This window comes from Alligator mississippiensis, chromosome 3 (assembly GCF_030867095.1).
Source record: "Alligator mississippiensis isolate rAllMis1 chromosome 3, rAllMis1, whole genome shotgun sequence".
Lineage (NCBI taxonomy): Eukaryota > Metazoa > Chordata > Crocodylia > Alligatoridae > Alligator > Alligator mississippiensis.
This window is the reverse complement of record NC_081826.1, coordinates 259,479,471-259,502,913: the sequence shown is the minus strand read 5'-3', so window position 1 is coordinate 259,502,913 and position 23,443 is coordinate 259,479,471. Positions and strand designations below refer to the sequence as shown.

The window sequence follows — 23,443 nt, the reverse complement described above, 5'->3', positions numbered from 1 at the left end:
ATGCTAATTAGTATATTCCTTTAACAAGGAGTTAGCTTGGAATTAACAGAAGATGTTTTGTTTAGCAATCACTCAGATGGTTTTTCTCTGGCTCCCTCAGGTGGTGCATATGAAGTAAAACAGCACCAGTTCTTTCGTAGCCTAGACTGGAATAGTCTGCTGAGACAGAAAGCAGAATTCATTCCGCAGCTGGAATCTGAAGATGACACGAGTTACTTTGACAGTATGTATTATATTATACAAAACTAATGATTTAATTTGAGGAGGAAATGATATAATTATTAATTGTCTTTGATTCTTTCTTTTACTTGCTGTGCACTGAAAATCCTCTTTACCAGAACCATTGGAAGCTTCAGGATCTCACTGCCAACCTGACATTTTAGAAGAGCTAATCTTTAAAAATAAAATTACCCTTTTAATTAACATTAAATCTTGGCATCTGATATTCTGTGATAAGTTCAAAACATTTCTTTCCCTTTTCTGTAGCTCGTTCTGAGAAATATCACCATATGGAAACTGAAGAAGAAGATGATACAAATGATGAAGATTTTAATTTGGAGATAAGGCAGTTTTCCTCCTGTTCCCATAGATTTTCAAAAGTAAGTAAAGGCTTTGCGTTTGTTTAGTATGCAGTTTGTACACAAACACACTCTATTGCTTTTGGGGTTTGAAAAGGACCGATTTGTGCAAGGGAAGGGTTGACACATTATTCAATTATGGTGCAGTTCAGTGGCGTTTAATAAGAATGAAACCAGTAGTATTCAATCCAAATGTAATAAGGAGTCTGTTGCAGTTGCTCTAGGAACTTTGGGAATGTAATAGCAAATATAGCCTTTCTGTAAAGTTAGTGAGCTCTCCTGTAGAAAATGTAGTATGTTTCAAAAGATGCTTTAGAAAGAATTCTTTCTATTAAATCCTGAAGGACACTTCCCTATCAGTTAGGTTGTTTGTTTGGTTTTTTGGAGGGTGGGGGGGGCTGTATTTTGCGCTAGCAGCGTTAAGGTGCCTTAAAGGCAACTGCATAGAAAAAAGTTCTGTCTCAGTTGAGTTTATAATCTTAAGAGTTAAGGCAGAGATGAACTATTAGATGGGGTATACAAAAAGAAAAATGTGCATGATTGCTAGAGTGGAATATGGTTTGTCCACATTTTTATGGAGATATGCAGATTGAGGTTTACATTTTGGATATGACAAACTGGTGGCAAACTTGGGAGTCCAAAAAAGATGAGACAGTAAGAGTGAGAGAGGGAATATTAGGACTTGGCAATTAGAGGTTGACGGCAACCTTTGGAAAATGTGCAGGAAAAATCAGGAGGTTATAACGGGTTGAGAAAACAAATGTCTAATAAAACAGGCTTTTAATCCTAAATGGTAACCAGCAATGATTGTCAAAAAAATCCTGTTAATATAAATTGTTAATGTAAGCCTTCCTCAAAAATGGTTTAAAAAAAGATTAAGTAGAATCTTAGTCAGTAAAAGGAAAGGTAGTTTAAAAATCACCTATCCTGATATATACTTTTGTAAGCCTGTGCTCTGTAGTGCTCCCTCTGACAGACTGCTCTAATGTGGAGGAAGGAATTGGAGGACTTGCTGGTTTTGTTCAATGTGAATACTGTCTTGACTCAGCAGCATGACTGATTCAGACAGCGAAGAATGGTTCTGGCTCTTTGGAGATGGTTTCTATCCTTTCCAAAGAAATAAACCCACAGGAGTAGCTCAATATCTTGAAAGGTGCCATTTTGTTATTGTATGTAAGAGTAGCTGTGACTCGGAGGCTGTAGTACATACAGCTGACAGTCTCTATAGGCAGTTTGTCAGCTATACAAACAGCTGCATTTTATGATGAGAATTTATTTTTTCTAAATCTTTAACCCAAGTAATTTATCCTCATCTTCACACTTGATTCAAATTCATTTTTCTGCTTTCCACACTTGACTGGTGGCCATTAAATTAGTGGGTCTTTTTTGATTGACTTCATGGTTAAGAAGTAATCTAAATGGTGCATTGATCCTTTGACCTATAACCCCTTAAGCACCTACAGATTTTGTTTGTGGGCTCATAGTTGATACAGTGGAATGGGGAGAGAAGCTGCTGAATTCATAACAGAGATGTTATTCATGACCCTGTAGCTGAGGAGCCAAGAAAACAGAATTGAAAAGCACCTTAAGAGCACAAACTCCTAGAAATTCGAAAAGACTTGCGATAGTTGAAGTTGAAGCTCTAGGGTACTGCATAAACATTTAGAGCATACAGAGTCCTGTATGAGAGATTTTCCTGAAAATCTTTTTAAATCAAATATGTGTCAGTAATATGTTGCTTTTTTATGCAATAGGTTTTTAGTAGCATAGATCGTGTAAGTCAAAATCAAAATGAAGAAAAGGAAGACACAGGAGAGAAAACAAAAAATGCAACCTTGCCCTGTGTGGAATCTTTAAGCTGGAGTTCAGAGTATTCGGAAACGTAAGTAGGAGCAGTTGGCAAAGACAGGCCAAGTTCCACTTCCCTGGTGGTGGCAGGCCAGCCCTACTACTGTTTGCCTTCACTAGTATTGTTCTGTAAAAAGACTTCAAATATGAATTGTGCAAATGCTATTTTGAATTCAGGCAACAGCTGTCTACATCCAACTCCTCGGATACTGAAAGCACCAGACAGCAACATGGTTCAGGTTTTCTTCCAAAACTGGCCATATCAGCTGAAGCAGATCAAGATGAAACCACCTGCTTGGGAGAATCCCGAGAAGACCAAGAAAAGGCTACATTTGCAAATGAGGAACATGGTCAAGATGAGCTGGAGGTCACCACTCCAGCCAGTACCATCAGCAGCTCGACATTGTCAGGTAAGGATCCCCTAATTTACTGCCAGTTATGTTAGGAAGCCAATGTACGTTCTGTATTTAGCTTTCTCGTCCCACAGTTCTGACCTGACTTAAAGTACATCATCCTAAGATGTCCAGAGTGATAAGCTTTCATATTAGTACCTACTGGAAAGATGCAAGTACTGCAGCAAATGTCAAAATCTGGCATTACTCTATCACCCCTGTTGGGACATTTGTAGATAAATAAAATAATGAATGGTCCATGGAGATTGACTGCCTTTTGGCCCTTGACTAGACCCATCCAGTCAGGTGGCAGGAAAGTACCAGGAGACTTATGCAGCCTATGTCCGTGTTGCCATGGTTCTGTGGATATATAGGGCACTCTGATCACTTGTGTATTCAATCCTGCAATTTCTAAGACTACCACAATTGCAATAATTATCTAATCTTTTTTCCTGATTGACCTCCATAGCTGTTTTTTAAACTGATGCCCCATAACATTTTTTAATCATTAAATCAGCTTTTAGTCTGTCTTTCAAACTTGGTAAAGCTGTCCTTTCCATGTGGAAATCAGACTAGCTTGATATCTAGTAGAGCGTTGCATAGAGTACACTACATCTCTTTGTTCCCTCCACATTTTTTCCATATCGCAATATTTTTCCATATGTAAACAGTTTAACATTTTTTTAACAGTTGCTCTTCCTTGTAATGAAGCTTCAGAAGTTAAAGCATGGTTATTAGGACCACTGGGGGGGGGCAGATGTGTATGTTTTTGTGTATGTATGCACTTGTGAGGTCACAGTCAGGAATGTGTTGTGATTATAGTAATGAGCACACCAATACTTAGGCATAATTCAAAATATCTGCTTGCTTGCTTTTGTTCCCTTGTATATGCAAATACTAGCTAAATTAGAAAATAACTTCTCTTTATTCTACAAAATGCTGGCCAGTAGGATATTCTGTGATATGAAGGAATTATTGGCTTCTTTTTGCTCTCCCTTTAAGGAAAATAGATAAACCATTCTTGTCTATCCCATAAGGTCACAAAACCTTCCTGTATATATTACTGAACATTTGAACTGGTCCCTGGCAGATGAGTCAGCTGATGTGAGGTCTTTCCCATTTTTATTTCTTTAAGTGCTTTTCTGTCTCCACCTTTAGTAGTGTCTCTGATGGTATTATTGTATCATAAATCATTCAGGGTATCACTATACTGATGAGTCTGGTACTACTCCCGTTCTTGGTGAAGAAAAAAGTGAAAATACGTATTAAAAAATGGAATAATGCATGCCATTTTAGTGCTTGCACATGGGGTGTTGTTTTTATTTCCCCCAGGGTTGGGGGAAGGGAAAGGGAAAGTAGAGAAACTGGTAGAGAGATATGTAGCGTTGCATTCATAGTCAAATCTACCTGGGTAGGGACAGACATTCAAAAAGCCTGAGCCTGAATTGATTCAATCCTTGCAGGTTAGTCTAACCTGGCTAGGTGAAATCACTTTGTAACTACACAGTAGGACTGTGCAAAACAGCATCATTCCACTGTGACTTCCTTTTCAGTGTTTCAACGGAACAGTGCTTCGTTTCGAGTTTCGTTTAATTTTGAAAGCACTGTTCCATTTTATTTCATCAAAACTCTTTTGGTGTTTCAGTGCTGTTTTGATGTTTCGCCCATAGGCTGCAGTCAGCACTGGGAAGGTCGGTGCTGCCTCTAACCCCCTTTGGCAGCATCAGCCTCCTGTGATCCAGGAGCAACGCTGGGGCTGTGCTCCACCTTTCCCACCCAGCTCAGCTTCCAGTGGTTCATAACCCTGTGGAACTGAGTCCGTGGGAATCAAAGCACAGCGCTAGGGCTACACTCCGCCTCCCTCCACCCAGGTTCAGCTCCCAGTGGCTTGCAGCCCTGTGGAACTGAGCCCGGTGGGGGGGAATCAGAGCAGCACCAGGATGTGCTCTGCCTCCCTCCACCAGGCTCAGCTCGCAGCAGCTTGCAGCCCCGTGGAACTCAACCCAGTGGGGGGTATCAGCAGCACCAGGGCTGCGTTCCGCCTCTTGCCACCGGGCTCAGCTCCCAGTGGCTCGCAGCCACATGGAACTGAGCCCAGTGACGGGAGGTGGAGTGCAGTGCCAGCTCTGCCTGCCTCCTTCCTCCTGGACTGGGCTCCATGGGGCTGGCGAAGTCGATTGGAGCACAGCCCAGCAGTGGGAGGCAGGCAGAGCTGGTACTGCACTCCAATCGGCTCCACCAGCCCCATGGATTGCAGCCTGGAGGCAGGAGGTAGGGAGAACCAGGGCTGCGCTCCACACCAGGCTGAGCCGCGTGGGGCTGCAGAGCTGCTCGGAGCACAGCCCTGGCTCTCCCGTTCTTCCCACTACCTGACTGCTTCGAAATTCGAAACGTTTCAAAACTTTCAAAATATTTCAGCTGGCTTCATTTTGTTTTGAGGCTGTTTCGAGCCCTTTGCTTCATTTCAATTTTGCTGTTTTGAGCTTGAAACAAGTCGAAACATCATCGAAACGAAATAGCCAGTGAAGTTTCGCACAGCCCTACTGCACAGACATCCCAGGCATGCAGGTACATGTCTGCAGTGGCTCAGGCAAGAAGTCAGGGGTGCTAGAGCAGCCCTCCCTTTCTACAGTGCTGAGCTGAGGGGAGTGTGGCCAGGCCCCGGCAGGATGCTTTGATTAGGGAGGGCCTCCCCCCCCCTCCCCCCCCCATTCTGAGCAGTCCAGCAGGGAATTGATAAGTGTTTATCACCCTATTAAGAAAACATCAAGGGACATTACCAGCTACCGGCTGATTCTACCTTTGTCCCGTCTGCCACAGCATGGACCGTAGTCAGCATGTGGTCTGTTAGCTAATACACAGACACCTCTCAGCAAGACAGAGGGGAGGGGGGAATTTCTGCTTAGCAGGGAGTGGTGAGGGGTGGTGGGGAGTAGCTTGTAGTCTCTGCCAGAGCTGCAGCCAGTGAGCAGAGGGGAGGGGCTAGCTCTGCTGTGGAGTAGAGAGCCCTGCCCAGCCCATAATGAATGCCAGGATGCTGGAGGAGTCTGGTTTATCTTAAACCAGCAAGGGGTCTGGGACAGACATTGCATAAGCCGGTTTGACCCATATCAGTTAAGTTTGATACTACATTCAACCAGGTTTATCTCAAACTGGCTTCAGCCACTTTCAGACCAGTTTCTGTGCCCTGAACATCTGCTCTGTTACAGGTTTAAACCAGTTTCTGATCAATTAAACCAGTTTATGTGTAATGTCTGTCCCTAGCCTTATTGACTTGAGTGGGTATTCACTTGCAAAATATGCTTAGCTAAGTCCTCTAAATGTATGTTGCTGAGCTACAAAACACGTAACAGATTTTATTTGTATTTCTAATTATGCCATTGATGCAAACCCATCTCAGTCCCTAGTGCTTCTCCTTACCTTGTTAACCTTGATGAAATCTCTGTTCTTTTCCATTTGCTTTTAATTTTCCTCTAACATTGTATGAACTTGTTGGCAGAGAGAAAAGTTCCACCTTACAACTGTATTGTTTCTCCTCCCTCACCCCCCCCAGTTTCCCTCAATGTGTTTATCCCTTCTTCTTTGTACAGTTGGCAGTTTTTCAGAGCACTTAGATCAGATAAATGCAAGAATTGAGAGTGTGGACAGTACAGATAATTCCTCAAAGCCGTCCAGCGAAACTGCTTCTCACATGGCTCGTCAGCGACTAGAAAGCACAGAGAAAAAGAAAATCTCGGGAAAAGTCACAAAGTCCCTCTCTGCAAGTGCTTTGTCCCTCATGATCCCAGGAGGTAGGGATGAATCTTGTAGTATGTCATTATTCCTGAATACTCTATTACTCTTTGAGAGTCTGGAATGGACTCTGTCTCAGTCATTTTTAACCTGCAAGCTTGAGTTGTTGTCAAAGTTAATTGTGGGGGGTTGTTCCATGTTTTGGTTTGGCTTGCATGCCAGAAGCAAGGAAAAAATAACTTCCATGTCACCAATTGAATATTTAATCATTAACCTAAAGAAAAAAGTGAAATCTGATCTGAAACTCCCCTTACTTTTGGAGGGTCCAGAATCCAGATCCATATTGACAGCTATCTCTTCTCTGTAGTAGGTAACACTTAAATTCTTAACTCTTCTGAAGTTGCAGAGAGAGGTTCTCAATTCTGAAGTGTGGATACATCTGTTTTAGGCATGATATTTGATTATCTTGGTAACATGCATATGGCACATGCTCTGCAAATAGGGAAGATGGTTTTGGCAATAACTTCAGGAAAATTCATTGTCATCAGATTAAGGCAGTAATCTGCCATCAGATTAAGGCTGTATTGTGTACTTGCTGAAGTATTGTGCTTGCTTACCTTGGAAATGGCAAAGAATGGAAATAAAGGACTCCCATCTGTCCTGTTCGCCTAGTTGTAAAAATACATGTGCAAGAGTATGGTATTCGTATACAAATCCCCAGAGGAAGGCAAAGCCAACCCATCCACCATGATTGCAAAGGTTTACCCAAGCACCAGTTCATTTCTTCTCTCCCCATTTTCTAGAAAAATAAAGAATCTGGGTAAACTTCGCTGTAGCCCACAGCCAAACCATTAACTGGTAATGAATATAGAGCAATTCAGGATGAAAATAGTCTGAGTTAAAGCAGGGAGACTTTGCTGGTGTTTGAATGCCTGGAGATTCACTTATTGGAAGTAAAAAGAATACTTGTGATGTTGCATAGTGCAATGCAAACGTTAACTATAATCCTTACAACATATCTGTGAGAGAAGAGAAGGTACCTGTATTTTACAAGGAGAAGACCAGATGAATAGTGCATGACATGCCTTGCTGGGGTCATAGCTGGGATTAAAAATCATGAATACCCCACACATGCTTTCAGGTTTACCCCTTATATATGCCACCTGTCCAAATAAGATCTTTGTCTGAAGAGTATGGATGTTTTCTTGCTAGAGTCCTGTACCAGTAAGGCCATGATTCAGTATTTCTGCTTGTAGAAAGGTTGTAATGCATTCTACGTGTAAACAGGGTAAATTAAACGTTAAAGCAGATTAGGAAGTAGATACCAAGGTAAGTTGCAGTCAGTTAGCATTTAGTGCTTCAAATCCTGTGATTGCAGCACTAAATGTACTCTAGTTGTGGTTTGGACATTCTTTAACTCCTCATAAAAAGAATTTGATAGCCCAAAGATGAGGCAAACTGACTTTACTACTCAAAAACATAAAATCACACTTTTCTTTTAATTGGAGTATTATTCTATGAAATCCAAGCTGAGGCACTGCCAAGGTATAAAACTTTTGTCACTATAGTTATGCTATACTACAGATGTAGCAAAAAAGTGCTTTCTTCTAATACAGCTGATAAGCTAGATCTGTACAGCAAATGAAATATTCTGTTTAGTTGCATATGTACCTTTTTGCAGGTATGCTGTGACTACACATGAACTTTTGCCAGCATAGATTTGCCTCTAAAAACTGTTACCCATAACCAGTGTTCCTCTGCCAGCAAAGGTTTCCTGGTTTAGACTCAGCTTATCTGAAGTAGCAGGCTGAAAATAATAGTGGTTTGTTAAGACAGTGTTGAGTTACTTGTGTAAGTGGGAATTAAAATGACTGGTTTTATAGCGATCATCATAAAACTTAGAACCCAACCCAAATTATCTGTATGAAAGCTTTCTGTATTGCTGATAGACATTATCAAGTGGAAGTATGCATCTGGGAGATGCATATGCTGATGCAGTTGTTGTAATTCCCTCTCTGCATGCTTGTTGAAAAAGGATTTAAGGATTTTTTTTTTTCTTTCAGTCTTCAGGAAATATTTTCTAGTATCATAAAACAGCTTATATCCCAAGAGTAGCCATAACATAAGGCATGTGGTGTAAATAAAAATACACTCCAAGACAAAGTTGTATTTTCAAACTTTTAAGGAGTTCTTAATTTTAAATAAAAGGTAAAAACAAAAAATATTTTGATAGATATCTTCCAAGTATCATATTTATGTTGCTACTAAAGGAGTGAGGGTTTTGTTTGCCTGGAAGCTAGTTTTTAGCAATTTAGACAAAATTTACCACATTTTCTGTTATAAGATTTTAACTTGTATATTAATATTATATATTTTCAATGTTTTGAGGTCATGTGATTAATCAAAATGTGCTTCAACAGGAAGATCATCTGTTCCAGATGTGTTTGGCATTTCTCCTTTGGGAAGTCCTATGTCCCCTCATTCCCTTTCTTCAGATCCTTCATCCTCCAGAGATTCATCTCCTAGTCGCGAATCCTCAATTGCTGCTGCAAGTCCTCATCAACCTATAGTAATTCACAGTTCAGGAAAAAAGTTTGGCTTCACAATCCGAGCAATCAGAGTCTATGTGGGAGACAGTGATATCTACACAGTGCACCATATTGTTTGGGTAAGAATAATTCTCCTCAATGTCTTAATACCAGAGTTGAAAACTAAGCTTTGCAGTTAGATTTCAGACTACATCAGATAATGGTTCATAGGCAGGGTACCCATTATCTCAGTGGTGGCCATTCTGATCAGTTGCATGCTCAAGATGAAATGCACCAACTTTGACCCCGGGTGAAGCAAGTTTAAAGTTAGAGTCACTTTGTTACAGTAGTGTCCCCTGTAGGATCATGCATAAGAGCTGCTGTTCACTATGGAGCAGCAACAGTTAGTCACCCCACTTCAAACCCACTCTGACTCTGTTTGCACAGATCCTGTCTGAACACCTGGCTGAGTATGAATCATTCGAACTTTTAAATTGGACTTCAACTTGTACACCTAGCTATACAGTTTGCAGTTTGTTCTGTGTCAGTTGGTTATATAATTAAGTGACCATGTGACTGCAATCAATCATTTTAATCATGCAATATTGTTTCTGTCCAGTTGTTTCTGTACCCAATTGGTGCAGTATAGAACTCATCCAGCTCGTATGAATTGCTGACTGAATCTTGGTTATTGAATATTTGTATTTGCTGTTTGATTGTTAGTATCATTTATCTAAGTTGTACAACAGCAATTATTTTATCTAAAATTGGGCAAATAATTTAGAATCGATCTGGGGATATTGTAGTTTTCTTTCATGGTCTTGTTCATGGACAGAAAAAAGTATGAAATTTAATCAATATTTTATTGGTCCTGAATTTCTTTTTTATTTTTCTCTGGTATCTACAGGTCCAAGTTAGGCCAGCAGACAGAGTAGTGATTGTTCCTTGTCTTTTGTCAACCCATTCACTTTGTTAGACAAGGGACTATTTTCTGTTGTAAAAGAAAAATTTCAACTAGCTTAAAAAAGATTTAGTTTCTTGTATTTTTTTCACTGACGGTTTGTAGGGAACCTTTAATGTAGCCAGCTACTTGTGGTTTGAACATTTATATTAAATGGCTGCAACGTATGACTTTGATACTGAGGCTAATACAGCTACTCCTCGCCCCCACTGTGCCTGTACTTGGGCCACTTGCACCTAGAAGCATAGCTTCTCTGAAGAAGCCTATTTGTTTTCAGTGGAAGTGCCATGTGCAAATCACATGTATGCTGAAGGAGTTAAGAAAAATAATATTCAATATACGCTACCTTAAAATTTAAAATGACTGCAGATATTTTTACCCCTTCAGGTGTTGTTGATTTTAATGGAATTGACGTGGCTTTAGTGGCTGCAGATTACACTTAAAATTAAGGAAATGACTTGAACGACCTGTTGTTCTAATTTTAAATCTCTCTCTCTCTATTCTTCAGTAACTTTGCACTGTGGAAGCTGTCAGAGCCAGCACATGGGGCCAGTCAGCAGGGCACTACGTGGAGCACGCACCAATGCAGTGTGCACAGCCAGTTGAGCCCCACACACCACATGAAGTACATGCTGGCCCAGGGCCTTGCTGTGCATACAGCCCCCCCAGGGCATGTGTTGCCTGTGGTGTGTGAGCTAGACTTGGTGTTGCATTGGGTTCTGGGGTTCAGGCTGCGTGCAGCGCTCTGAACCAACCTCCTGTGCTGCCTGCAGTGCCTGGTCCAGCTTGCACACTGTAGGCAGCATGCACCCTGTGCTGGACCCAGGGGCTGGCTCATGTTGTATGTGGCACACAGGCTGGACCCAAGACCTAGGGAGTCAGTCCTGGTCTGACCTGCAGACCACCTCAAGGATGCTTATCCAGCCCATAGGGAAGGATGGGTTGTTTTTTGTTTTTTTTACACCGTGCTATAAAGGATGATTAGCTTTCTTTTCTGTCAAACAAATGTTCTAGATTTGGACTTTGCTTATCTTTAGTTATCTGAATTCTCAGTCTGAGTCAGTTGTTCACCTGTTCTGTATCTCTGTAACAGCTGGCCCCATCTGAAGCTCCTTTATGTTAGTGAAATAATCACAGTGCTTCAGTGAGCTTTAGATGAGGCGTAGACCCCAGAAGAACTGTAACACTTCTCTACAAGTGTTATAGTGTTTACAAGTTAATGTTAAGATGGAATTAGTAGGATGATTTTTTTATGTCCTGCAAGATCTCTAATGCTGTTTTCAGTGTCAAAAAGTCATTGTCAAAAAGAGATAGTTATTACATTAAAACAGAGAGTGCTTACTGACAGAATAAGGATTACCAAGACCTCATACAGACATTCAGTTGTAGCTCTCTCAGGAGAAGTTATGATTGTATAGATGTTCAGGCTTTTTTTCCTAGACTAGAGTAAAATTTTGACCGCATCAGGAGAAAATTAATCTAGAAACAACCAGGGTTTAATCACTCTTGGGAGAGTTTTTCCTGGGAGAGCAAGTGTCTATACATGGTGAAGCTTTGCTCAGAAGAGAACATAGTCCTCCAGTATCCCCCTCCCAATACAAGGGAGACAGCGTGTTGCAGAACATGCCCCTTCACAATCTTCACATTGTGTTGCAGAGAAACAGGCTGACCCTGAGTAGTCTGGATCAGCCAGTCAGGGCTTCTGTATACATTGCTGCAGTCTGTCATGAATCGGATTAAGGGAGCCTGCAGAGCATGCTGAGATGTATGCACAGGCCACCCCTGACTGAACAGTGTCATTACTGTAAGCTCTCCATTCTTCTGGGCCTCAGCATTCAAATGTTTATACATGCACCTCTGGGCAAGTCTCTTTACCCAGGAGAATAAACCTGGGCAAATTCTCCCGGGTTATTCGAAACTGTGTATGCAGCCAGAGTCATTTTGTTTATGAGAGCTTTTCTCTTTTTACCTGACCAGAATGTAGAAGAAGGAAGCCCAGCTTATCAAGCAGGACTAAAGGCTGGAGATCTGATTACTCATATCAATGGAGAACCAGTACATGGTCTTGTTCACACTGAAGTCATAGAGCTGTTGCTGAAGGTACCATATTACTTTTTAGACCAACTTTATACTTCAGCTTTGTACACCATCACTGGTGGGATTTCTTTTTCTTTTCCCAATTCCTTTTCCTTCAAGGGATAGTTGTTATCAGAAGAGCAACTGACTAAGCTCTGCAGAAAAGGATCTTGGAGTTACAGTGGACAATAAGATGGATATGAGTCAACAGTATGCCCTTGTTGTGAAGAAGGTTAACAGCATACTGGGGAGCATTAGTAGGAACATTGCCAGCAGATTGAGGGAAGTAATTCTTTACCTCTATTCTGCACAGATTAGCCAAACCTGGAGTACTGTGTCCAGTTTTGGGTTCCCCACTATAGAAAGGATGTGGGCAATTTGGAGACAGTCCAGCAGAAGGCAACAAAAATAGTTAGAGGGCTGGGGCACGGGACTTTAGTGGAGAGGCTGAGGGAACTGGGCTTATTTAGTCTGCAGAAGAGAAGACTGAGGGGGGATTTGATAGCCTTCAACTACCTGAAGAGGGCTTCCAAAGAGGATGGAGTTAGACTGTTCTTAGTGGTGGCAGATGACAGAACAAGAAGCAATGGTCTCAAGTTGCAGCAAGGGAAATTTAGGTTGGATATTAAGAAAAACTTTCTTACTAGGAGGGTGGTGAAGCACTGGAGTGTTTTACCGAGAGAGGTGGTGGAATCTCCATCCTTGGAGGCTTTTAAGGCCTGGCTCAACAAAGCCAAGATGAGGATGGTCCTGATTTGAGCAGGTGGCTGTACTAGATGACCTCCTGAGATCCCTTCCAACCCTAATTCTCTATGATTCTAAGACTTATTTTGTGTTTGTCAAGCTACAAGTCTAAACTGATAGTTGGACAGCTATAAAAAGTAGCCAGTGAATCCATAAATACTACTATGTCATTTAATTTCTCAGCTTGTTCTTGGTATTTCTGCTGATACAGCAGATGTATAGAAGGAAATTCAGGGTACTGATGTTCAAATGTCCACCATCCCATCCTCTTTCAAAATGCAAAGATAACTTTTTCTGGTAAATAGAAAAAGCACAGTTCCTTTAATGCCTATTTATTTTGATTGATAGCAGTTTTTCATGCATTTCAAACTATTGATGATAACTTTGTTTAGAGTGTGCCTGTTCTGATACAGAATAAGTAGGGAAAATTTCAAAAGGGGAGTAGTAATCTGAGATAAAGAAAGGGAAGTAGGGACTGTATGTCTCAGTGGCAGAATGTTCAAAGTAGCTTAACTCAGGCTAAGCTAGGCAAACTGTATGAAACATCTTTACCTTTAAGTTGCTTTTCTATGGATGAACTCATGCACTGGTAGAGTTCTGAAAGATCTGACCAGGGCCTACCTTAGGTGAGTTTATATTTGTTTTTCTTCGGAAATTTTTTTATTCACTTTTTTCAAAGAACAGTATTTTTTTAATACATTGTTTATCTGACTCCATTTCTTTTATAATTTTTGCAGCAAAGACTAAAAGCATGTCAGTGTTGTTTTACACTGCAATATGTTTGCTTTCTATAATACTAATTTCATGGTGCTATATACTGTTTCACCTGTCAAAGTGATCAGTCTGTCATAAGTGTGAAGTAGGATTGAACACATTGGTAGTAGAGTATGAAGATACTAGAAAAGAGCCAAAATATATTTTTTTCTTGAAATATTTTTTATCTCCTATGAAACCAGAGGAACTTTAAAATTAATATTGTGAACAGATACGCCATGAAACAAACTGATTGAATGTAAGCAGTCAGTTCCCTCTACTAGGTTTCTCCCTATGCAGCTGAAGTGCAGGCAGGAGAATTTATTTACGTTTTGAGGCTTATTAATGGATGTAGAATTTTAAAAGGTAATTTGAAAGAAAAATAAAGATTGATAGAAGAGCAGTGTATAGACATTGTTCTCCCAAAAGTAAATTCAACACAGGATAGTAGATTTTAGCAAAAGATACTAAATCCAATAAAGTAATTCCATATTCTTTCAGAGTCCAATTACAATGAGAGATTCCATTCTGATAACCATCTATTTTTGGCAGGTGATTTTTTTTTGTATCAATACAGAACTGTGGATCATTAAAATACAAATTCTTACTAATTTCCAACCAATTTGATATGCTAGTGGAAATTCCTTATTTACTTGCATACTGCATGCATCCTTTCCCCAAATATCAGCCTTCCAAAACTGGGATGTGTATTTTAAGCAGGAAAGTTGATTTTCTTCACCAACAGAACTTCACTGTATAGAGGCACCGGATAGAAACTGTGCTACAAGATGGTTGCCAGCTTCTCTGTCCCTTCCAGTATGCAGGAGGAAAGAGTTCGGTATTAACACTTATAGGCACCAATTTTTGGCAAGTTTTACCTCATAGGAAGGGTATGGGGGACACATAGTACTGCAGTGGGGGTCGTCTCAGTACTACAAATCCCATAACCTTTGCAATGTAATGACTAGTTTCTTGAGGCAGACTGGCAGTTCACTGAGGTAGCTCATTCAAGGTGCATTGACAGCTATTTTCTTTTTCTGGGAAAAAGGGGGAAAGCATCTATTAAAGTTATCCCCTTCAAATGTCTTTAAAATGTGCAATTTTTGGCCAATCTGCAGTTTCCTAATAAATGAAAACAAATAAAGACCTATCCCTGAGCCTTGGTTTGAAAGACCTTCAGAAAACATGGCTCCATCATGCTGACTGGGTACGCTCTTTCACAGGAGCTTGGTTAAGAATTTTTCAATGTTCATTTATATAGCAGACACCAGGTTTCACTGTGTAAGTGGCAAATAAGGTAACCTGGCAATTTTTGTATGTTTTGTTTCCTGGTGTCTAGTGCCTAAGTATATGGAGTGCTTATCTGTAGTGTCATCAGCTGCTTCAAGGCAGGGTTTGTGTTTAGTCGCATTCATATCATAATGGAACTTCAATTGAAAGGAAAGTGGTTCTGTATTACCCACTCCTAAATGTTCTCATCATTTTGGCAGAGTGGAAACAAAGTGTCAATTACTACAACTCCTTTTGAGAACACTTCAATCAAAACAGGACCAGCCAGGAGAAACAGCTACCGGAGCCGAATGGTTAGGCGCAGTAAGAAGACCAAAAAGAAAGAAAGTCTTGAGAGGTGAGTGATGGTTTTGTTTTTGAAGAGTATATTGCTTTCAGATGAAGAAAGGAATAGCAAGGAAGATGTTTTATTAATTTGTATATAATTAAGCCATTTTATGACTCCTATTTGTTGTTCTATTTATCTGCAATTCACTCTGTTGCTTAAACCCTAGAAGTTCTACCGTTTTATGTGTTCTCGTATAAACATAGTGGCATTCAGACTTGTGGGGCTGAAGGGGATGGTATTAAAGTCAATCCATGTGTTAGCAGTGTATTTTGTTCAGCTTACCTTCTCATAAGTGCTTTTCTTGTCATAGGAGGAGGTCTCTTTTCAAAAAGCTAGCCAAGCAGCCCTCTCCTTTGCTTCACACCAGCAGAAGTTTCTCTTGTCTTAACCGATCACTTTCATCAGGAGAGAGCTTGCCTGGTTCCCCAACTCACAGCTTGTCTCCCAGATCTCCTACACCAAGTTACCGCTCCACACCTGACTTCCCTTCTGGTGAGTACTGTTGGGTAGGAAAATATTGAGAGATTGAAATGCACACTGCTTTAATAGATCACAAAGTCTCTATTGCATTCCCATGAGAACAGTCACCCATGTGAAACCCTAATCATTTTGAATATTCTGTTTTTGAAAAAACACATCGTAGCATAAAATCCAACTTCTGTGCGTTACAGAAGTTCTTAAAAAGAAACTGTCTTGTAGATTTGGCTTAATTGTTTTATTGTTGTTGTTTTGTGCTAAGTCTAAAATTAATAGAGCAAATAACACTTAAGCAATAAAGAAGGTACAGTATAACCTCATAAATCCGGTATCAAAAATCTGGAATTCTCAAAAATCCAGCACATTGGGGAGTATTAACAGCCAGTCCTGGAGCAGCAAAGGGGGAAGCTTGCATGTGGTGGCTGCTGCTGCCATCCACTACCCGCCACCCACATTGCCACTCCACGTGTGGCTGCTGCTCTAGGACCAGCCGCCGCTCCCCCACCCCCTCAGGACCACTGCTTCGATTTCAAAAATCCAGATTTTTCACATTTCCAGCAGGTGCTCGGTCCCGAGCATGCTAGATTTATGTGGCTATACTGTACAGCAAACAAAGACTACAGTTGGCTGAGAGATGATGGTAACTACGGGCATAAAAATGGCACTAAAGACAACATTTTTAGATCATGGGACCAGCATGGCGTATAACAACTGCTGATTAGCTCTGGAAAATTAGGTGGGGTTGAGAACATAGTAGACCTTAAAATCAAATAATTTTCATAACTAAAAGATTCATCCTTCTCCCATTCTAATTCTATCCTCATTTTAGTTGCTGTGAAAATGAATTTGTTGCATTCAAGCCGTTACTGAAAGTTTAAATCATCCAATAGTATGGAATTTTGCTTTGAAATGGTGGACAGTAGCCATTCACTTTTAACTCCAATGGCAGAATTGCTTCCAAGTTAAATGTAAGCAAAAACAAGAATGTGGTAATAAGAGTGAGACTTTTTCAGTCCAGTAACTTGAAGTCTTCCAAACCCTGGAATGTTGTGACAGTTCTTGATCAGAACCATTTTGATGCATTGGCTTTTAGTAATTAGAGGAAGGAATCTTGATCATATTATATTTGTTTTTCTTTTTTTAGGTACAAATTCTTCTCAGAGTAGCTCTCCTAGCTCAAGTGCTCCAAATTCTCCTGCTGGATCAGGACACATAAGACCCAGTACTCTTCATGGCTTGGGTCCAAAGCTTGGTGGACAAAGATATAGGTCAGGAAGACGTAAATCAGCTGGCAATATTCCTCTGTCTCCCTTAGCACGAACGCCATCTCCAACTCCCCAACCAACATCTCCCCAGCGATCTCCATCGCCATTACTGGGGCATTCCATTGGAAATTCAAAAATAGCTCAGGCATTCCCTAGCAAAATGCACTCCCCTCCAACTATTGTGAGGCATATTGTTAGGCCAAAGAGTGCAGAGCCACCGAGGTCTCCGCTGTTAAAGAGGGTCCAGTCTGAAGAGAAGCTTGCACCCTCCTATGGCAGTGATAAGAAACACATATGTTCACGTAAACACAGCTTGGAAGTGACCCAAGAGGAGGTGAATAAAGAATTGTCCCAAAGAGAAGTAACTCTTCAGAGTCTGGAGGAGAATGTGTGTGATGTACCATCACTCACCCGAGTCAGGCCTGCAGAGCAAGGCTGCCTGAAACGCCCTGTTTCCAGGAAGTTAGGTAGGCAAGAGTCCATTGACGAGCTGGATAGAGAGAAACTTAAGGTCAAGATAGTCATGAAAAAGCAAGATCTTTCTGAAAAAGCCAACACTATACCTGAGCCTAGTGGTGAGTTGGAACATCCTGCTACTCTAAGACTGGAGGAAAGAGACAAGAAAACATTTTTGAAGGCTTTGGAGAGATCAAATCAGTTTGAAACTAAGATCACCTCTCTAGAGACTCATTCAGGAGGTAGCATTCTCAAAGATATGCTTCACAAGAATGCAAACATGAGATCAAATGATTGCACTGCTCTGGATAAACAGATGCCATGTCATGGCCCTCCACTTAATGAACTCGGTCATATCTCTTACGACTTCAAAAGAATCTCTCCTCCATGTACACTGCAAGATGTGCTACCTCACTCCACTGACAGAATGCTAAATGGAAAGGGGGAAAATGCAGATAAAAATGTTCCAACAAAAGAATTAATCAAATTTGAAAGATTAGATGGTAAGCTTGCAAATATTGATTATCTCAGGAAGAAAATGTCCTTTGAAGAAAAAGATGACAGCCTCTGTCCAGTGCTAAAGACCAAGCTGACATCAAATGTTCATGAATGCCTTCAACTTAATACAGTAAGACCCATAAATATACAGCAGGATTCCACTACAGCTGCTGATAGTAGAGCATTTATCAGCAGTGCACATGCTGCTCAGATTAGCTCAGTTTCTTTTGTTCCCCTCAAAGCCTTGAATGGCCGAGTGGAAACTGGTGTGGAAAAATCATCCTTGATTACTACTGAGTCTCCTGTCAGAAAAAGTCCATCAGAGTATAAACTGGAAGGAAGATCAGTTTCTTGTCTGAAACCAATTGAAGGCACTTTAGATATTGCCTTACTATCTGGGCCACAGACTTCAAAAACAGATCTTCCTGTATGTGCCCTGCCAGAAGGTCCAAGTACTAGCAGCAGTGTGGTATATTCCATGCCTCAAGCATCTCAAGGCAGTGGTATATATAGAGACATGCCCTGTCAGAAAGAGTTGCTGTTATCCTGTTCAGAGTCTAACAAATCCAACTTCCTTGAGCCCCAACTCCTACAATCAAGGAAGGGTTCTCCGAATTCACCTGTAATCCCTGTGACCACAGAAGTAGAAAGGGAGAAAAGGATTTCTCACCCAAGTGCTAAATGCAGTTTCTCAGTCAACGAAGTGAATCAAAAAAGAGAGGACTCCTATTCAAAACAGGCAGATCATGCAGCTGAGGCAAAATCACAAGCTGTTCAACATCAGTGTGCCAAGCCTGTCCCAACATCCTCCAAGGCTTCCACAACCCAGGATTTTTCTGAAAAAGCTGTTGGAAAACAGAGACAAACCCAAAGGGAGTTGCCAATCAAGTACCCTCTGGCACAAAGAAATTCTGAATCTCTCCCTGCAAAGCCTGAGGTGAACAGAGATTTGCCTGTGAAGCTGTCCATTGGCGATGTTTTTACAAGTGAATCCAAAATCATTCAGAGAATCTCTGCTGATTTTGCAGTCCCACTTCAGACAAATGCGACAAAATTGCAGACACCTGGCTTAAAGGCAGAACCTAAAGATGGCAAAGGGTCACCAAAACAAGTTGCTAAAGATGGTGCTAACCCTGCTGGTGTTTCTTTAGAGAAGAATGTGAACAAGCAGAAAGTTATCACAGACTCAAAGAATGAAACTTCCTTGTCCAAAAGGTCAGTGCAGCCATCTACAAACACTGATCCTAAAAGTGAAAAGTCTTTGCTGGGTTCATCTATACAGAAGGACAACTCCAAAGATTGGGGAAAGAAAGAGCTGAAACAGTCCAGCAACACACAGCTTCAGACAGCTGAGAGACTGGTGCTCAACCAGGCTACTGGGCAGCAGCTTAGCTATTCAGGATCCTCTTCTGTAAGAGAGTCTGTGAATAGGAACCGTGTAGATGCTCATGTAGGTGTTCAAGAGCAGGTCAAGCCTGGCACACCATCTATGGAAATGAGCAATAATAAATCCAGGCAGGTACCTGACACAAGTTCCTCTAAGTCTAAACCCTTTGACAAAGTAACATTGTCACAAAAACAATGCACTGCTAACATAAAAGAAAAAGAGGTACTCGTTCAGCCCTCTACCAGTTCCCGGAAAGATGGGAAGCCTGCCAGTAAAAGTATGCAAGATCCCCCTTGTTTTGTTTCAAGCTCTGAGAGAAGACTAACTAATGAGTATGTTCAGGTAGACAGGCCTGTGGTTTTGGAACGTGCATCAGAACCTGCAATTCAAAATGATAGAAGCACTTCTGAGAGCAAATCCAAATCCTCTTGTATTGGCCATGTATCTGCCATCCCAGAAAACATTAAGCCATCTCAAAGGCCAGAACCAGCAGGCTTCAGTGAGCTTGCTGATCAAAAGCAACTTTACACAAGTGAAAAGCAAAACATGCCTCCAAAGTTTTCCACTGTGAAGGACTCTCTCTCTCTGAGCAAACAGGCAGACAAGAGCCCAAGTAGTCATATTATCTCTGCAGACAAAAGACCCGAAGGAAAAAAATTCACTGAAGCACTTTATGTTCAAAATGACAATGGGAAATTGGAGTGCAGCATTTCCCTCATGAACTGTGATGCCAGAGGGAAAGGAGCAGAAAAAGCAACCTTAGGGAGCAAAGGCTCTCAAGATTCAAAAGGAAAAGGGCAGGTGAATCAGAAACAGCTAACGGATGCAAGCAAGCAGATTGCAACAAAACATCCATCATCTGCCACTGTGCAGAGTTCATGCCGTGCAGCTGCAACCCCAGCAAAGCAGTTGATTTGTCCACCTAGTTTCCCTGAATGCAAGCAAGAAGCATCTGTTTTCTCTTCAGCAAACAATGATGCCTCTTCAACCAAGGTTCAGGGCAGCTTGCCAGAGGTTCCTGTAGCAAGCTCTAAGGAACTGAAAAAGCCAACCAGCTGTTCTACAGGAGATGGTAAGATGGTAATGACTAAAAGTATTTCACTCGTGACCTTGCCTAGTGCTGCTCTCCCACCAGAAGCACTTCATCCTGCTTCAAACCTTGGGGGGAAATCTGGAAATCAAGAGAGGTCTCTTTCCTCTAACAACACTGTGGATGTAAAAGGAAAAGACACCAGTCAGGCCCAGCCTCCTTCTGCAAGAAAACTGAATGTAGGTAAAGATATCCCTAGGTCAGTGACCACACCTGACCGCCCTCATGCACTTTCTTCTGATAAAGATTCAGCACGGCAGAGGCGAGGAAAAGATGCTGCCCGGAGCAGCCCTCACAAAAAGTCCTCTTAACAGCAGCACCTGGCAGATAGGACTTGCAGACTTTACCTGAAATTGTTAATGTGTCTTCACTACCTTCTGAAACCAGCACTGTGTGATATCTTCATGCGGCAAAGCTTTCATGCCACTGAAGTAGAGGGCAGGGTGTATAGAAAGAGGACCTTTTTCCAAATGCCTTCCCAAATGTAACCGGTAAAACTGTTACCCTATGTATTTGTACAAAAATACCTTTACAGTTGAGAATTGTTGAAGAAAAATTTCCTCTGTAAATACGTAGTACTGTGTTTTTGGTTTGGAATGTAGCGTATGTACTTTGCTGCTGAGCGGATTGTTTACTATAATTTTTTTTTGTAAGATAGTTGCTTGCCACTTATTTGCCACAATCAACTACGAAGCAAAATTGCTAATACTCAGACCTAAGTTAAAGACGTAAAAATATTGGTCTGATTGAAAGGGAAACAAATATTGCATTTTTACTTCTTAAAAAGTCTAGGTAAAGTTCAAAACAATAAGCAGAAAAGAGTAAATACAGTGACCGAATAGGAGTTTTTATGCATATTTTTAACAACCAGAGATTTTGATAGTACTGTATCTGGATAGTTTCACCAGATGTAATATAAGACCTAACCACATCTTGGGACAGACATAATTAAAAAGCAAGGGAGAAGCCTCCATTTTTCACTACAGCCTGTTAAGTGTAATGTTATCTGGTGAAACCGATGTTCTCATCTTGTCCTTAGGGAATGTGCTCTGGGACCTTCACCTTGGACAAGGCTGAGACTTCAAAGCACCGGTGTGCTGAGTTTCTGCTGCAACTCTCTTGGTTTCCTTAGGTTTTTTAAATTCAGGCCTTTATAGTGTGAGGCACAAGTAGAAGCACAGAGTTGCAGTACAATGGCCATCCCTGTTTTTTAATGAATGTAAAAAGTGTGAATTATCACAGCATATAGGCTAGAGTAATCAGCTTCATGTAGTTAGCTTTTTTCAGTTTTATGACAATTGTGGTAAAAAGGAAAAAGTGGTGTCAGTATCATATCTTCAGAAAAGATCGGGACATCCGATGCATTTTAATACATAGCTGGGGCCTTATGTTGTAGACTAAACTTGCTGTTTTTAGCAAGTAATCCTTGGTTTCACATTCATTTCTAAAGGCATTGAGTAGCTCCATACATTTCATAACATGAATTCTTTACTTGTATGCAAAAAAGTAAATATTGTAATTTTAAAAAAGCATTTTTGTAACAAAAGGACCTGTTGGAGCTATTTGGTGCTAGAATGTGACTGTCTTTTTACTTTTGCTAAGCCTTATTTAAATTTTGTATACTGTGGAACATGTAGAATTTGTCTGATCATTTTAGTGTGGAAGTATTTGGTTTGTTCTGGAGGACAAAAGGTAAAATTTGAAATGTGCAGGAGCACAACAGAAATATGGGTGAGAGGTTTTAAATGACTGGGCTCAATAGAATGGTATTTTTAATTATTTCTGTTATAAATACCCATGTAAGAGCTAATCTGTGAGTTTCATCTGTAATATCTTTAGTTCTAAACTTGTTCATAAGCGTAGTGTAATTTTGGCTTGGAGGTTTGCAAGACACCTGCCAGAGTTCTAAATTCATTTCCCCCTAGAAAAGGATTTATTCTGCTGATTAGCTAGGTTTGGATTCACTGCAATGAATCTCTGATGGAATGATAAAATTGCAAGACAGTCCTTCTGATTTTTCATGTGGCACACTAGGACATTCATTTTCCCTTCTATGCATTTATAGATGATACAGTGATCAGAAGAAAATATTTTGAAGAGTTTTGGTGAGAGAGGTGGTCTCAACATTTGCAGAATAACTGTGCTTTGCCAGTTGTTATAACCGAACACTAGTGCACTTAGGTATCATGACATTTCTGTCTCAGAGGTATTTCCTAGTTTACAGTCTTTTGCATTTTTTTTAAAACTGTTCTTTTGTTTGCTTTAAAGCATTATCTAGCTATTTGTTTACAAATGTATCTTTTTATGTATATTTTGTATAGCGCATTCGATTTCTGCCAAATAAGGTGGGGGGTTTTGTTTGTTTTTTGGTTGGATTTTTTTTTTGTGTTTTTGTTTGTTTGTTTGTTTTTGAAGCGTAACAGTGCTTAAGCTTGCGTTCACGTAGTATGTGTTTGTTGGTGTTTACCTTACCAGTGAGCTATTAGAGATCCTCCTACATGTGTACTATCTGGTCAGTCTTTGCGTGATGGTAGGTTATGATGTGTTCCTTTGTAGACTTCCTGCTGTAGATTTCTCAGCTTACAAAAGCAGTTTGTTAGGGTCTGTGCAATAAAGTGTTTGCAGTCTTATTTTCTCTAAGAAACTCCCTATGGATGTCATAATTGTTGTATATTGAACAAAAATATTTATACTTATGCTGTTGCATAACATTGAAATAAAAATTGAGCATGAAAGAGTAATGAGTCATTCTTTTTAATCCGTTTCTCAGCCCCTTCTTAAATCTGCATTATACTGCGATGCTTTGGATCCATGGATTATTCTTTACTTGATTGTGTTCCAATATGATAAAAAAAAAACCTGTGTGAGAATTGTTTTTTCTTATTGCTGACGTGTTTTTAGTAAGCCTTAGGATGGGCTAACCAATCATTTTACATGGACAATATGGAATGGATATGATAGGGGGCCTTTGATTCTGGGTCACTGAATCCCTGGTTTGGCCACTGCCATGCTTTGTGATCGGGAACCAGTTAGTTAACCT

General features: G+C 40.6%; 1 protein-coding gene across 5 annotated transcripts in view; it reads left to right on the top strand.

Moving 5' to 3' along the window:
• Positions 1-23,144, top strand: part of MAST4 (microtubule associated serine/threonine kinase family member 4) — a 496,570-nt gene extending 473,426 nt beyond the window's left edge. For all 5 annotated transcript variants that reach the window (XM_019495987.2, XM_019495988.2, XM_059725122.1 and 2 more), the window contains 10 exons: positions 101-223; positions 487-599; positions 2,333-2,460; positions 2,604-2,836; positions 6,409-6,609; positions 8,971-9,218; positions 12,017-12,139; positions 15,103-15,239; positions 15,541-15,722; positions 16,852-23,144. In XM_019495987.2, the coding sequence (XP_019351532.1) occupies positions 101-223; positions 487-599; positions 2,333-2,460; positions 2,604-2,836; positions 6,409-6,609; positions 8,971-9,218; positions 12,017-12,139; positions 15,103-15,239; positions 15,541-15,722; positions 16,852-20,714 (5,351 nt within the window). In that variant the 3' untranslated portion in view covers positions 20,715-23,144. The remainder of the gene's footprint in view (positions 1-100; positions 224-486; positions 600-2,332; positions 2,461-2,603; positions 2,837-6,408; positions 6,610-8,970; positions 9,219-12,016; positions 12,140-15,102; positions 15,240-15,540; positions 15,723-16,851) is intronic.
• Positions 23,145-23,443: the final 299 nt, after the last annotated feature.